At 43.2% G+C, this 16,889-nt stretch overlaps 1 protein-coding gene across 2 annotated transcripts in view; it reads right to left on the bottom strand.

Moving 5' to 3' along the window:
* The window catches only part of osbpl1a (oxysterol binding protein-like 1A), a 235,336-nt gene that overhangs the window by 21,526 nt on the left and 196,921 nt on the right, over window positions 1-16,889 (bottom strand). For both annotated transcript variants that reach the window (XM_078541166.1, XM_078541167.1), the window contains exons 18-23: window positions 14,963-15,038; window positions 13,039-13,173; window positions 11,400-11,497; window positions 3,000-3,182; window positions 1,284-1,391; window positions 1,110-1,199 (exon numbers count right to left, since the gene is read on the bottom strand). In XM_078541166.1, coding sequence (XP_078397292.1) covers window positions 1,110-1,199; window positions 1,284-1,391; window positions 3,000-3,182; window positions 11,400-11,497; window positions 13,039-13,173; window positions 14,963-15,038 — 690 coding nt within the window. The remainder of the gene's footprint in view (window positions 1-1,109; window positions 1,200-1,283; window positions 1,392-2,999; window positions 3,183-11,399; window positions 11,498-13,038; window positions 13,174-14,962; window positions 15,039-16,889) is intronic.

The raw sequence follows: 16,889 nt of genomic DNA, 5'->3' as shown, positions 1-16,889 counted from the left end.
GCCCAGAATTGATCACAGTAACTCCAGATGTGGTCTAACCTGGGCTTTGTATAGCTGGAACAATAAATAGGTTTGGCATTGGCATGATTTTCCAGATGTCAAGAAAACAAGAATTTGTAATATTTTTCTTCTGGTAATAACCTTGGCATATTTTCTTATGTACTGGAAGACAGGCTGTAATTGGATTAAGAGCTACAGTGACAGCAAGGGTCTAAAGTCAACATTAAAAAGTTGTTTTGATATGCTAACAAAGGGGAACTTCAATCAGAGTTTTATATAAAGCACATATATAAATACACATATAAATAAAGCATATATAAATACACAAGAGTGTTTTCGAATTGAGTTGTAGTTCAAAGGGGGATGGATATATGCAGGTTGCAAAAGGGGTAAGTATGGTAAAGAAAGGGCAAGTTTGTTTTCAACAAGTCTAAAGCTAAAGTAAAGAACAATTTGATCATGTCTGGGAAGAAAGCTTTTTTTAAAGAGGCTGGTTGAGACAATGGAGAGATCAAAAGGAAGGAATGCATTTGAGGAAATATTGAAGCCTATGTAGCTGCTTAGATCTCCCAGAAGACAGCAGGATAGCTGGTCTGAACTCCAAGGAGACAGTGTGAACAAGGCCAGACCTGAAGACCCAGTTGCTGTCAGCCTCACGGGACATCCCAAGCAAAAAGCACTGTCTGGTAAAATTACTGGACTTCTGTAGATTTTAAAGTCTATAATGATAGTTGCTGAACAGAAAAGGGAAAGGTTAGCTCTGAGGGTAGTTAAGTTAAGATTTGTGGAACTGTTTTAAAGTACTGCTTAATGTGTGAAGCCATTCATGTGTTTGAAGTGTAATTGTGTTTTTTTTCTTTATTCTTTATAGTAAACATTTATTAAAAGTCATCACAAGTAGTCAGGGAAATCATTTCCTGATTTCAGAACCTCTCCCCAACCTATACAAATTGCAAAAACCGCTGTTTCAAGTGTCCCTCTGGGATTTAATCAGCTCGGCATTTACCATCAGCCGTGCCATAACACAGATGACGTGATACCAACGTCTGGTACAGCATTAAGGGAAAAGGATTATCTTTAAACACAACTGGCGGACAGATTAAGCTTACCTTTTGTCCTGGATGTAACCTTCAACTTTGTGCAATTCTTTACCAAAAAGGCCACATGGCTTAAAGTTCAGAATACATTTCTCCCCAGTTCTGTGGACAGATGACCTGAATTAGTGCATCTTCAAATTTCCAAAATTAGGATAATTTTAATTTTTAAGTCATTTACCCCCTTACTTGTGATTAGTTATTTCAACATTTCCATATTGCTCAATCCAAAGCTGCCCCACTATAATGTTATGCACACAGCAAGTTGGATTTGTCCAAGTGTAAGCTTCATTGTGCCTGCAAGGGAAATAAAATGTTAATCTAAAATCCTGTCATGGAGCAGGTTCATCAGCAGCTGAAGAGACAGGGTATTGTGGGTAGATGTTAACACGTCTTTTTTGAATTATCTTTTATTTCTAAATCCCCTGCTCTTTCATTTCATGTGCCAATTTAGCTTCTAAAAACAAAATCAAATTGTCTGCATATTCATTAAGCTAAGAGAGGTTACTGCTGAGAAATGGAACATTTTGATGGCCTGATTCAGCACTGCCGCATTGTACACATCTTAGCCAAACGCAGAATGAGGAACCTCTCGCTAATCTGCACCATCTGTGCACCACAGCTCCGTCTCTGTCCAAAACTGCATCACATTTCCCTTGATTTTGGGCTGTTTGAATAAAATGCTTAATTTATTCCATCAAAACTACTGGCACTTTTGTACTATAGAGTGGAAATGGGTGTAAGATAGCCAGAATTTATTTCACTTGGAGCCGTTTCAGCCATCAGAGAGGAAACCGCACCCCCACTGCCAATTAATGTGGAGTGAATTCAAACTCAAGTCTTGGAGCCAAATGCACACACAGTGTGATTGGTGTACAATCTGGCAGTTTACACGATAGTTTTTCCACAGAGCTGTTAAAAATGAAACCATGGTCGTCAACAAATTATCTTGTATCTGTTTACGTAAGGAAGCAACTAGTTATCTCTCAAATGCACAGATCTAATACAGCATTCTTCTGTGGCTAAAACACAGGGAAATCTGCAAGTCAAAAATGTTTTATGACTATGTAACTAAGTGTAGTGTTTCACTTGGTTTTTTGATAACAGTGCATTAAAGGTGCATGCGTGTCTTCCATATACTTAATAAGGACTGACCCAATCCCAAAATTAAACAGCCATGAAGATCTGTTTCTCTGACTTTTGCTGCTAAGTGAGTAGGTTCGGTATCCAAGTTCTCCCAACTCTTGAGTTTCTCCACTCTTCCCCAACCCAACTCCCTCCTGTTGTGCTCATTACACGATTGACCAATGCTCCGGCAGGCCCCCTTCATCAATCAGAGGTACACGGGAATGATATCAAGGCTTTAACATAATTCCTGGGCTCATGCAATTGCCCGAACCCGTCTGAATCCTTGAATGAGGTCGCAGTCTTGTAATAACCCTGGGAAAAATATTACTTCTTGCTTTTACAACCTGATAAGGACAAAGATTGAGGCAAACTGCTGTGCTACTAAATCACCACTGCTCAGAAACTGATTTACACCTGCGACCATTTTATGGGAGCTTGATTTCAACATTCTTAACAGCTCATCTGAAAACAAGCCGTTAAATTCTCTTTGTCACTGTTTACACCTAATACAACCAAAATGGTTAAGTCCCGGCTAAAGAACAATTGTTGTGACCTCCATTGTAGCTAATGAAATTGCATATTTACTTTAGCATCTTGGTGCCCAAGAGTTTCTGAAATTGTCTCTGCATTTAGGAACATAGGAACAGGAGGCCATTCAGCCCCTCGAGCCTGTTCCACCATTCAGTCGGACCATGGCTGATCTGTGTCTTAATTCCATCTACCTGCCTTGGTGCCATGAACCTTAATACCCCTACTACGCAAAGGTTTACCACTTACTTGAAAAGCTCTAGTGTCATAATTCCTTTTGGCTCTGCTTCCACACTCTTCCCCCAAAATTTGAGCTTGGGATAAATGGATCCATGGAAAACAAAATTTTGAGTAAGTCCTTCAGCATGGAAAGCACTGACTGGGGGATGGTGACTAACTTGCTCAGAAATAAGCTTGAATCCTAGATCCTGCCTGTGAGAGAAAAAAAAAAACAGGTTGTTCACCACCTTAACCTGCTAATCAATGCAAGATACAAACATAACTACCTCCCAACGTAACAGTAACTTTATGTATTGGAACCTAGTGTCACACAGCCTAATCCTAGTCTTAAGATATTTGCAACTGCTGTGGACTTTGAGTAAAATACGGGATTCAAGATGCTGTCCATAGCTTACATAGGATTACACAGGATACACACCATAGAAAACAGGCCATTCGGCCCAACCAGTCTTTGCCAGTTTTAATGCTCCACTCGAGCCTCCCATCTTTCCATATCTAAATTGACCATTGTAACCCTCTATTCTCTTTCCCTCATTTCATTCAGGCCATTTCAGAGGGCATTTGAGAGTCAACCACATTGCTGTGGGTCTGGTAACCCAGAGAGCCAGAGCATTACCCTGGGAAGTGGGGTTTGAAACCCACCAGGGCAGATGGTTAAATTTGAATTCAGTAAATTGTGCTTGGTATCATCAGCAAATTTAGATACATTATTCTCCGTCTCTTCACCTTAGTCATTAATATGGATTGAAGATACAGAGAGTGATGTATCTAAGTTTGCTGATGGTACAAAGCTAGGTGCAAAGGCAAGCTGTGGGGAGGACACAGAGAGACTGCAAACAGATTTAGACAGGTTAATGTCTCACTTTCTGATATAGCAAGTTATCTGCCTCAGCCATGAAGTCAAAGGGAGGTGACAAATGCAGACCCCAGAGGAATGGGTGAAAAATAACCAGTTCATTCCTCATTCCTACGCCTCTTGTCCTCTCTTCATATGAAACTGGCTGTGATGAAGCCGGGCAGTCTTGATTTAAACATTGCCTCATCGTGGTCCAAGAAAGATTTCAAAGCATCTTACGGACAGTAAATGACTTTGAAACTGAGTGGCTATCGCTGTGTCAGTGAACGTGGCAACCGTTTTGTACACAGCAAGATCCCACAGCACTGTGATGTACGGCCAGTTTTTGGTTGGATGCTTTTGATTGAGGGAGAAATTGATGGCCAGGATTTGCTTTTCAAATTGTGACTTGAGAATATTAACATTCACCTGAAACACTAGGCTCCAGTTTAACTCCTTGCCCTGAGAGACTACTTTCACAATGCAATGCTTCCTCAGTGCTGCACTTGAGTGTCAGTCCAGATTACTTCCTCAAATCCTGGAGTTTCTTTTTTATTCATTCACAGGATGCGGGCTTCGCTGACTGGGCCAGCACTTATTACCCATCCCTAGTTGCCTTTGAGTGGGACTTGAACACACATTGTTTTCTATCAGAAACAAGAGTGCCGACCAGTGAGTCCAGCTGACACTTTCAATGAAACAATAAGTTACATTTACATTGCTAAAAACAAGGGATCTAAAGTCCATATTTTATACGGCCCTGATGTGTGGTAAGAGGCGGTAGACCTTTGGCAGGATGCTCTTCAGGCCTGCACAGTGCTGCACAGAGCTTTCCAGAAACAAAGAACACAGGGAACACATCAAAGACAACACTACAAAATCAAAACGTTTGGCCAGTGGTATTTACCTGCCTCATTGGGTCACTCAAAACACTTCGAGTGGCAAATGTAGGGGCAGAGATTTTTTTTATTCATTCACGGGACGTGGGCTTCGCTGGCCGGGCCAGCATTTATTGCCCATCTCTAGTTGCCCTTGAAATCTTTCTTGTATAAGACACTATTTAAATACAAGAGTGACATGACAAAATAGAAACCAACAACCCTCTTCTCCACAGTTCAGGCATGTAGGCATTCTGTGTTCATTCCCACCCTCTAAAATCTAGTCTGGAGCGGACGGACTAGCATCAAATGCTGCAGCACTACTAAATGCAGAGTGAATGCATTCAATTTTTTATTTCAAATTTTCATTTTTCTTCTGCAATGTCCATCGGTAGCCCTCCATAAATTTTTGTTGTTATTTAGTTTATTTATTCTTCCTTCTCGGCATTTCATAAACTCTTAAAGAGAGAGTATTTCCTAGATTCACGCATCAGGTCATTTCAGTCTAGCACTAGAACCCGATCATTAATAGTTTATGATGCCGTAATTCCATTTTGATGAACAACCCCAAGGATCAAAAAGTAAGATCATGGACCAGAATTAATCTGTTTAGTAAAAGCAAAATACTACGGGTGCAGTATTGGTCTGAAATAAAAACAAAAAGTGCTGGGAAAATTCAGCAGGTCTGGCAGCATCGGTGGGGAGAGAAACAGAATTGACCTTTCAAGTCCAATACTACTCCTCTTCAGAACTTAATTTGGGCTCTTTCTTAGTTGGGCACCAGTCTCCCAAGCGGTCAAATTTAAAATTCTAATCCTTAGGGATAGAGATATTTCTCTCCAGTCTTGTTCCCATCTCCAGCTCTAAACAAAAAACTCTCCCCTGCCAAAGTTTCCATGCCTTTTGCGTATGCTCACCCCCCGTCTTCACTTGTTAGCCATAATCTCATTGAATGATGGAGCAGGCTCAAAGGGCTGAATGGCCTACTTCTGCTCCTATTTCTTATGTTCCTATGTAAAACTGGGGTGCTAGGGAAATTAAAAAAGTCTTCCCAATTGAAAGAACAGGAACCAACACAACTAATTAGTAGCTTGCATTCTTATACAGAATTTACAGCACCAACACAGGCCATTCAACCCAACAGGTCCATGCTGGTATCTATGCTTCTCAAGCCTCCTCCCACCCTGCTCCATATTACCCTGGCAGCATAAACGTCTACTTCTTGCCCACCAGCCGACAATGTGTTTATCCAGCTTCCGCTTAAAGGTATCAATACTATTTGTGTTTGTCTTCAGCCTCTGAGGCTCATGTTGTAGAATTCCCTCCCAAACCCCCTCCTCCCACCACCTCTTTATCCGCTTCTCCTTCTTTATGACCCTCCTTAAAATACATCCACGACCAAATTATCGGTCAGCCCTCCTAATCTCTCCTCCTCTGCCATGGCATCAATGGGCAGGATTTTCCCGGCCCCGGGATGGGGGAGAAACAAGGAAAATAAGGAGTAACCGTGTCGGCACTCTTCTGAACAGTTCCAAAGAAGTCTTTTTTTTAAAAAACTAATTCACGGGACACAGGTGTCGCTGGCTAGGCCAGCATTTAGTGTCCATCCCTAATTGCCCCTTGGGAAATTGAGAGGCTTGCTAGGCCATTTCAGAAGGCATTTAAGAGTCTACCACGTTGCTGTGGATCTAGAATCACATGTAGGCCAGGTAATGACAGTAGATTTCCTTCCCTAAGGTCAAAATGAACATAAAATGTTAGCTCTGTTTCTCGTTCCACAGATCCTGCCAGACTTGCTGAGCTTTTCCAAAATTATCCATTAATCTCTTAACACTGACCTGAAATTGTGCTAAATTTTGAATTGCATCTAATTGCTTAGAAAGTGACACCAAATTTGCCACAAAATCTGAAGTCCTTTCCAAATACTGAAGTGGCGAGTTGGCATTTTAATTAGAGTGAGGGGAAAGGGCCACTATAAATTTCCTCACTCATACCAGCACACAACAAACTTGTCCTATGAGGAAAGCTTGAGGAGACTGGGCCTTTATTCTCTGGAGTTTAGAAGAATGAGAGGTGATCTCATTCAAACATACTGGGCAGAATTTTACGAGTCGACAAGCGGGGGCAGGGCCCACTCACCGACGCGTAAAATGACGCGCGGTGACGTCAGGGGGAAACTCCCGACGTCACCACGCCTGATTTAAATTTTCAGGTAGATGGGGGCGCAGCAAAATCAGCTGCGCGCCCGCCGACCTGTCAATGGCCAATTGAGGCCACTGACAGGGTCAATTAAGCAATTAAAGCATCTGCCCGTCCAACCTTAAGGCTGGCGGGCAGGCCAGGAGCCCCAGTGGGCAATAGACAAAACATAAAACCTCATCCACGGGCGGGATGAAGTTTCATATCGGCTTTAAAAAATTTTTAATAAAGACTTTGTAATAATTATGGACATGTCACATGAGGGGACATGTAAGGGAAATTTTATTTTTCTACTTTTATCTTTTTTACATGTAGATCCAATCTCCCTGATTGGCGCACTCGATTTTGGGAATCCCCCCCACCCGCCCCCCTCCGGCCCGCACAGGGAGCGCATTGCGCTTCTGTGCGGACGTCACGCTGGGGGTGGGCCTTAGTTGGCCCGCCCACGTAAAATGGCGCCACACCTCCGATCGGGGGCACCGATCGGAAGTGCGCCCATACGAGCCCGCCCATTAACTTCCCCCCCAATGGGGGGAATATTCAGCCCACTAAATTCTTACAGGGCTCGACAGGGTGGATGCAGGAGGGATGTTTCCCTTGGCTGGGGGGAGCGGTGCCTAGGACCAGGGGACACCGTCTCAGAATAAGGAGCAGGTCATTTAGGGCTGAGATGAGGAGGAATTTCTTCATTCAGAGGGTGGCAAACCTATGGAATTCACTGCCCCAGAGGGCTGTGGAGGCTCAGTCATTGATTTTGCTCAAGACTGGCGGAGCAGGCTCAAAGGGCTGAATGGCCTACTTCTGCTCCTATTTCTTATGTTCTTATGTAAAACAGGGGTGTTAGGGAAAACAAAGTCTTCCCAATTGAAAGAACAGGAACCAACACAACTAATTAGTAGCTTGCATTCTTATACAGAATTTACAGCACCAACACAGGCCATTCAACCCAACAGGTCCATGCTGGTACTTATGCTTCTCAAGCCTCCTCCCAGCCTACTCCATCTTACCCTGGCAGCATAAACTTCTACTTCCTGCCCACCCATCCCACAATGTGTTTATCCAGCTTCCGCTTAAAGGTATCAGGACTATTTGTGTCAACCATTCCTTATGGTCACGAGTTTCACATTACTCAGAATCCTCCCCTTTAAATGCCAGCCTGGAGTGGTTGGACTAACATCGAATTCTGCTACCACTGAAGTGCTACTAAATACAGAATGAGCAAATTGAATTTTTTGATTTTAAATGTCCATTTTTCTTCAGCGATATCCATCAGCAGCCCTCCAATAATTTGCATAAGAACATAAGAAATAGGAGTAGGAGTAGGCCATTCAGCCCTTCAAGCCTGTCCCGTCATTCAAAAAGATCATGGCTGATCTGCCCCAGGCCTCATCTCCTCTTTCGTGCCAGCTCCTCATAGCCCTCAGCTCCCTGATATTTCAAAAATCTATCTACCTCCTCTTTAAATACTTTCCGTGATCTAGCCTCCACAACTCCCCGAGGTAGAGAATTCCAGACACTCACGACCCTCAGAGAAGAGATTCCTTCGCATCTCAGTTTTAAATGAGTGTCCCCTTATTCTGTAACTATGTCCCCTAGTTCGAGATTCCCCCACTAGTGGAAACATCTTCTCAACATCTACCCTGTCAAACCGCCTCAGAATCTTGTACGTTTCAATAAGATCACACCTCATTCTCCTAAACTCTAATGAATAAAGGCCTAACCTGTTTAGCCATTTTTGATAAGTCAACTCCCTCATCCCAGGAATCAGCCCAGTGAATCTCTTTTGAGCTGCCTCCAATGCCAGTATATCCTTTCTTAAATACGGGGACCAAAACTGTACACAGTACTCCAGGTGCAACCTCACCAACACCCTGTACAGTTGTAACAAGGCTTCCTTATTTTTAAACCCAAACCCCCTAGCAATACAGGCCAAAATTCCATTTGCCTTCTTAATTATTTGCTGCACCTGCATGCTTACTTTTTGGTGTTTCACGCACAAGAACACCCAGATCCCTCTGTGCTGCACTTTTTTGAAGTTCCTCTCCATTTAAATAACAGTTTGCCTTTTGATTCTTCCTACCAAAGTGCAGGACCCCACACGTTCCTACATTAAACTTCATCTGTCAGGTTTTTGCCCACTCGCTCAACCTATCTATACCCCCTTGCAAATTTCTTATGTTCACAACACAACATGCTCTCTCACCTATTTTTGTATCAGCAGCAAATTTGGATACGTTTCACTCTGCCCTTCTCAAAGTCATTGATATAGATAATAAATAATTGAGGCCCTAGGACTGATCCTTGTGGCACTCCATTGTTAAGTCTTTCCAACCTGAAAAAGACCCATTAATCCTGACTCTCTGTCTCCTGTGTGTTAACCAATCCTCAATCCATGCTATTATCAATGCATTATCCCCAATACCGTGAGCTCCTATCTTGTACAATAACCTTCTATGTGGCACCCTATCAAATGCCTTCTGGAAATCCAAATACTCTACATCTACCAGTTCCCCTTTGTCAACTCTGCTTGTGATATCCTCAAAGAACTCTAGCAAATTTGTCAAACGTGATTTCCCTTTCACAAAACCATGTTGACTCTGTTTGATTGTGTTAAGCTTTTCTAAATGTCCTGCTATTTCTTCCTTAATAATGGACTCTAGCATTTTCCCAATGACAGATGTTAGGCTGACTGGCCTATAGTTTCCTGCTTTTTGTCTCCCTCCCTTCTTGAACAGGGGCGTCACAGTAACGGTTTTCCACTCCACTGGGATCTCCCCGGAATCCAGTGAGTTCTGGAATATTTTGACCGATGCCTCTACTGTCTCTGCAGCCACTTCCTTTAAAACCCTTGGATACAGACCATCAGGTTCTGGCGCCTTGTCTGCCTTTAGTCCCATTAGTTTCTCAAATACTTTGCCCCTCGTGATAGAGACTGTTACAAGATCTTTCCTCCCATTAACTCCTGGCTTATCTGATATCTTTGGGATGTTTATAGTGTCCACCATGAAGACCGATGCAAAATATTGGTTTAAAGTATCTGCCATTTCCCTGTTCCCCGTGATCAATGCTCCAGTCGCATCCTCCAAGGGTCCCACGCTCACTTTAGCTACTCTCTTCCTCTTTATATACCCATAAAAGCTCTTGCTGTTTGTTTTTATATTTCTTGCCAATTTACTTTCAAAATCAATTTTCTTCCTCTCTATTAGCTTTTTAGTCATCCGCTGTTGGTTCTTAAAAAATTCCCTATCCTCTGGCCTACCACTAGTTTTGTATGCCTTAGTTTTTGATTGGATGTTCTCCTTGACTGCCTTTCTTAACCACAGGTGGTTCATCCTTCTCATCGAGTCCTTCTTTTTGACTGGGATAAATTTTTGCTGAGCGTTATGAAATATCTGCTTAAATGTCTGCCACTGCTCATCCACTGACCTTCCCCTTAGACTATTTCCCCAGCCCGCTTTAGACAACTCTTTCTTCATACCTCTGTAATTGCCCTTATTTAAGTTGAGGACACTGGTTTGAGACCCGAGTTGCTCACCCTCAAACTGAATTTGAAATTTTACCATGTTGTGATTGCTATCCCCTAGAGGATCCTTAACTACAACATCTCTTATTAATCCCACCTCATTATACATTACTAGATCTAAAACAGCCTGTTCCCAGGTAGGTTCTGCAACATATTGCTGTAAGAAACAATCCCTGATGTACTCCACAAATTCGTCTTCCATGTTACCCCTGCCAATCTGATTTTTCCAGTCAATATGCAGATTAAAATCACCCATGACAGTTGTAGCGCCCTTCTTACACGGCCCCATTATTTCCTGATTTATACTTTGTCCTACAGTGAGGCAACTCTTTGGGGGGCGGGGGGGGGAGGGGGGGGGAGTTTTATAGTAGACGACTCCCACCAGTGACTTCTTCCCCTTGCTCTTCCTCATTTCCACCCAACCTGATTCCACATCATGATCTATTGCACCTATATCACTACTCCCCACCGCACTGATACCTTCCTTTATTAACAAAGCAACCCTACCTCCTTTTCCTTTTTGCCTATTTGTCCGGAACGTCGAATACCCTTGAATATTGAGTTCCCAGTCTTGGTCACCCTGCAACCACGTCTCTGTAACAGCTATCAAGTCACATTCACTTATTTCTATTTGTGCCGTCACCTTGTTAAAAATGCTGCATACATTCAGATAAAGAGCCTTAAGCTTTGACTTTTTACCATTATTGCTCATTCTGGTTCTGATTTCTGCTGCACGCTTATGCTTATATTTTCTGCCCCTTTCCTGTCACACTTTGATTATCATTCACCTCTTCACCACCCAGCACCTCTGCTCTCTCATTTCTCTCTCTCTCTCTCTCTCAATTTGTTGTTGTTATTTCTGCCAGGATTACACAGAAGGAAAAAATAACCTGCATCATAAAACTCTTGGTCAATTTTAACAGCTTGAAACAAAATAAGTTAACGAGCAGATAAAATTCCTACAAGTTTCTCACCTAACCAGCTCGTATGTCTCTCCAAGGAGTGGGTTAAATGGTTTTCCTGTCCTTTCCCACTGAGATGCAACAGCTGAAACTGCAAAGGCTGCGACACGCTGTTTTAGGGGTGTTGAATACAAAAATTGTTACTTACAAATAAAATTAAGAAGTACAATTATTACGATTACAGTCAACATTACAAAATCTCCACCAATACTTCAGTCATTAAGCAGTCAAAATGAAACTAATTACCTATACACAACTTTATTAAAGGGAAGCAATGTCTAGGAGGCTTGTCCAAAGTACTTTTTAAAATTTATTCAATCAAGGGCAGTGGGTGTCGCTGGCAAGGCCAGCATTTGTTGTCCATCCCTAATTGCCCTTGAACTGAGTGGCTTGCTGGGCCATTTCAGAGGGCAGTTAAGAGTCATTGTTGTGGATCTGGAGTCACATGTAGGCCAGACCAGGAAAGGACGGCAGATTTCCTTCCCTAAAGGACACTAGTGAAACAGATGGGTTTTTACAACAATCGATGATAATTTCATGGTCACCATTACTGAGACTAGCTTTTATATTCCAGATTTTGAATTGAATTTTAAATTCCACCAACTGCGATTGGTGGGATTTGGACACATGCCTCCAGTACATTAGTCTGGGTCTGCTGGACTACGAACACTGAAGAAGCTATGGTGGAGCTGGACTTGATGGACCAGGATTTGTGAAAAAAACAAGCATCATGGGAAACAAGCTACAGAGAGACAGGGAGACAGGGAAGGTTGGTGAGGGAAAATGATAGGTAAGTGGATCACCACAATAACTTGCATTTATATAGCACCTTTATTGTCATCAAACAGCCCCAGGTGCTTCTCAGCAGCGCTGTCCAACAAAATCTGACACCAGATCGGGAGATATTAGGACAGGTGGAGGTTGGTTTTAAAGGAGCACGTGAAAGGAGGAGAGGGAGAGAGGCGGACTGTTTAGGGAGAGAATTCTAGCGTCTGGTAGCATCCTAAGTTTTGCCCAGTGAAAAAGTTTTGTCCTTCTTGGTCATGCTTAATTGGTTAGTCTTAACTTTTCCACAACCTAGATCCAAAATAGGTAACAGCAAGAGTTGAGAAGGCATTGATTACACTGTACCTGCACTGATTACACTGTACCTGCACTGATTACACTGTACCTGCACTGATTACACTGTACCTGCATTGATCACACTGTACCTGCATTGATCACACTGTACCTGCATTGATTACACTGTACCTGCACTGATTACACTGTACCTGCATTGATCACACTGTACCTGCATTGATCACACTGTACCTGCATTGATTACACTGTACCTGCACTGATTACACTGTACCTGCATTGATTACACTGTACCTGCATTGATTACACTGTACCTGCACTGATTACACTGTACCTGCATTGATCACACTGTACCTGCATTGATTACACTGTACCTGCATTGATTACACTGTACCTGCACTGATTACACTGTACCTGCATTGATCACACTGTACCTGCATTGATTACACTGTACCTGCATTGATTACACTGTACCTGCACTGATTACACTGTACCTGCATTGATCACACTGTACCTGCATTGATCACACTGTACCTGCATTGATTACACTGTACCTGCACTGATTACACTGTACCTGCATTCGCTCGGATGAATGATGAGAGCTAATAGCTTCGTGGATGAGATACGTGTGCTCCATGTATTCTGTAAGTCGCTGAAGAAAGCTAAGTGGCTCATTAAAAATGACAGGCATAGCAATCTTGGATAGCTCCTAGAACAAAGAATTTACAGGCATCAATGCAGTTACTTTTAATAAAATGGCACATTTAGAACAGCAGCGTTATAAACAGTGAATTAAAAAGTGCAGTCAATGGCTCCGCGTGCAGTTCAATTCCCTGCAGTCGTATTGATAAACACTGAAGGATTTTTTTTTTTATTCTTTCATGGGATTTGGATGTCGCTGGCCAGGCCACCATTTGTTGCCCATCCCTAATTGCCCTTGAACTGAGTGGCTTGCTCGGCCATTTAAGAGGGCAGCTAAGAGTCAACCACATTGCTGCGGGTCTGGAATCGCATGTAGGCCAGATCAGAGTTTCTTACAAGGCTCCATTCAGGAACACCCCCAATTAACTCTGTTCCTCCTTTTGCATGTAGCAGTTTTAACGATTACCACACAGAATCACAGAGTGCAGAAGAGGCCCTTCGGCCCATCGAGTCTGCACCGACACGTGAGAAACACCTGACCTACCTACCTAATCTCATTTACCAGCACTTGGCCCATAGCCTTGAATGTTATGATGTGCCAAGTGCTCATCCAGGTACTTTTTAAAGGATGTGAGGCAACCCGCCTCCACCACCCTCCCAGGCAGTGCATTCCAAACCGTCACCACCCTCTAGGTGAAAAAGTTTTTCCTCACATCCCCCGAAACCTTCTGCCCCTCACCTTGAACTTATGTCCCCTTGTGACTGACCCTTCAACTAAGGGGAACAACTGCTCCCCATCCACCCTGTCCATGTCCCTCATAATCTTGTACACCTCGATCAGGTCGCCCCTCAGTCTTCTCTGCTCCAACAAAAACAACCCAAGTCTATCCAGCCTCTCTTCATAACTTAAATGTTTCATCCCAGGCAACATCCTGGTGAATCTCCTCTGCACCCCCTCCAGTGCAATCACATCCTTCCTATAATGTGGCAACCAGAACTGCACACAGTACTCCAGCTGTGGCCTCACCAAGATTCTATACAACTCCAACATGACCTCCCTACGTTTGTAATTTATGCCTCGATTGATAAAGGCATGTGTTACCAACACACATATAAAAAAAAATTGGTATTTTGAAGTTTTGCTCAGTACAATTTTAAATAGTTTTGGGGATTAATGAACCAGATGGGTTTTTACGACAATCAATGATAGATTCATGGTCACCATTACTGAGACAGGCTTTCAATTCCAGGTTTTATTAATTGAATTTAATCAATTCAGTCAGTCAGATGAATTTCCTAAGTTTAGCATCTATTTGATCAAGGTGAGATTATAAAATGAGCAGATATTAATGGCTGACACATATCCACAATATTAAATGGTAATTTTAACACCTGGAGTTATCAGTTGAAAGCATTGGATTGACCTGACAAAAACATTTTCAACTGTAATAGTCCTTCAGTTAGCTGACATTGAGTCAGGAATCATTGACTGAGGGATGGATTCAATTGTGTATAGCTTATTTCCAAGAAGGTAATTATAGAAACATTCTTGTACCTGTCCCCAAAACTATATAAAATTGTACTGAGCAAAACTTAAAAATACAAATTTTTTTTGTGCATGTGCTGGTCATCATTAAAACTGCTACATGCAAAAGGAGAAACAGAATTAATTGGGGGTGTTCCTGAATGGAGCCTTGTAAAATAATTCTAGTAGCAACCTGACAAATGCAACAGTGAAAATAAAAGTCTTAACAAAGTGAATGTTGCGCGGTGATGATTACGCCCCCCCTCCTCTCTCAGGTGATGGGAGTTTCATTTCACACATCAAACACATGTAGAGCACCAGATTTACTCACCATTCCAATGCATTTACGTAGTATACTCCAAATACTAAAATCATTTCTGGAAAACATTGGAGCTGGCAAGCTTGTTCTAAAGCAAAGAAAAACAAAGAAAACTCATGATAATTCTCAAGTATAACAAAAAAAAATCAATATTCCGTTCCCATAATAGGTCAGTCCCTCTGGTTAATGTACCAATGACTATTTACACACAGCGTATTTCAACTTAATGAATGTTTTTTTTTAAATTCATTCACGGAATGAGAGCTTCGCTGGCTGGGCCATCATTTACTGCCCATCTCTAGTTGCCCTTAAGAAGGTGGTGGGGTGAGCCGCCTTCTTGAACTGCTGCAGTCCATGTGGTGTTGGTACACCCACAGTGCTGTTAGGGAGGGGGGTTCCAGGATTTTGACCCAGCAATAATGAAGGAATGGCGATATATTTCCAAGTCACGATGGTGGGTGACATGGAGGGGAACTTCCAGGCCGTGGTGTTCCCATGTGTCTGCTGCCCTTGTCCTCCTAGATGGTGTAGAGGGATTGGGCGTCCATGGTGAAGAGGAGGCGGTTAGAGCCAGGGAACTGGAAATTGTTGATATGACGTAGGGCATCAGAGAAATCGTGGATGTAAGTGGGAAGAGGCTGGACAAGGGGAGAGAAAACGGAGTCAAGATAGGAAGAAATGAGTTCCGTGGGGCAGGAACAGGCTGGCACGATCGATCGACAGTCCTGTTTGTGGATTTTGGGAAGGAGGTAGAAGCGGGCTGTCTGGGGTTGGGAGACTATGAAGTTGGAAGCTGTGGAGGGAAGATCTCTGGAGGAGATGAGGGCAGTGACAGTCCTGGAAACAATGGCTTGATGTCCAGTGGTGGGGGTCATGGTCCAGGGGGAGTTAGGAGGAAGTGTCTGAGAGTTGGCGCTCAGCCTCTACGAGGTAGAGGTCAGTGTACCAGACAACAACAGCACCACCCTTGTCGGCAGATTTGATGACGAAGTCAGGGTTGGAACTGAGAGAATGGAATGCAGCAAGTTCAGTAGGAGACAGGTTATATAAAAAAATAACTTGATTGAGGTGTACAAAATTACGAGGAGAATAGATGGAGTGGACACGATAAAATTGTTTCCCTTGGTGGAGAATTCTAGAACCAGGGGACATAGATTCAAGATAAGTGGCAGTAGGTGCTGGGGGGACATGAGGAAGAACCTTTTTATGCAGAGGGTAGTGGGTGTCTGGAATTCGCTGCCCAAGTTGGTGGTAGAGGCAGAAACTCTAAACTCTTAAAAAGTACCTGGATCTGCACCTTAAGTGCTGTAAGCTGCAGGGCTATGGGCCAGGTGCAGGAAGGTGGGATTAGAAAGGGCACCTGAGTGTCCTCGGGCTGGCATGGACAAGATGGGCCGAATGGCCTCCTTCTGTGCTGTAACTTTTCTATGGTTCTATGGTAATGGTCATGGGTTTGGAAGGTGCCATCTAAGGAGCCTTGGTAAATTCCTGCAGCGCATCTTGTAGATGGTACACACTGCTGCTACTGTGCGTCGGTGGTGGAGGGAGTGAATGTTTGTGGAGGTGGTGTCAATCAAGCGGGCTGTTTTGTCCTGGACAGTGTCAAGCTTCTTGAGTGTTGTTGGAGCTGCACTCCTTCAGGCAAGTGGAGAGTATTCCATCACACACCTGACTTGTGCCTTGTAGATGGTGGACAGGCTTTTGGGGTCAGGAGATGGATTCCTAGCCTCTGACTTGCTCTTGTAGCCACAGTATTTATATGGTTCGTCCAGTTCAGTTTCTGGTCAATGGTAACCCCCAGGATGTTGATAGTGGGGGATTCAGTGATGGTAATACCATTGAATGTCAAGGGGCGATGGTTGGATTCTATCTTGTTGGAAATGGTCATTGCCTGGCACTTGTGTGGTGCACTTGTCAGCCCAAGCATGGAAATGGTCCA

The sequence above is a fragment of the Cetorhinus maximus genome, chromosome 4 (assembly GCF_964194155.1).
Source record: "Cetorhinus maximus chromosome 4, sCetMax3.hap1.1, whole genome shotgun sequence".
Lineage (NCBI taxonomy): Eukaryota > Metazoa > Chordata > Chondrichthyes > Lamniformes > Cetorhinidae > Cetorhinus > Cetorhinus maximus.
The sequence above is the reverse complement of the archived record's forward strand: the minus strand, read 5'-3'. Positions and strand labels throughout refer to the sequence as shown.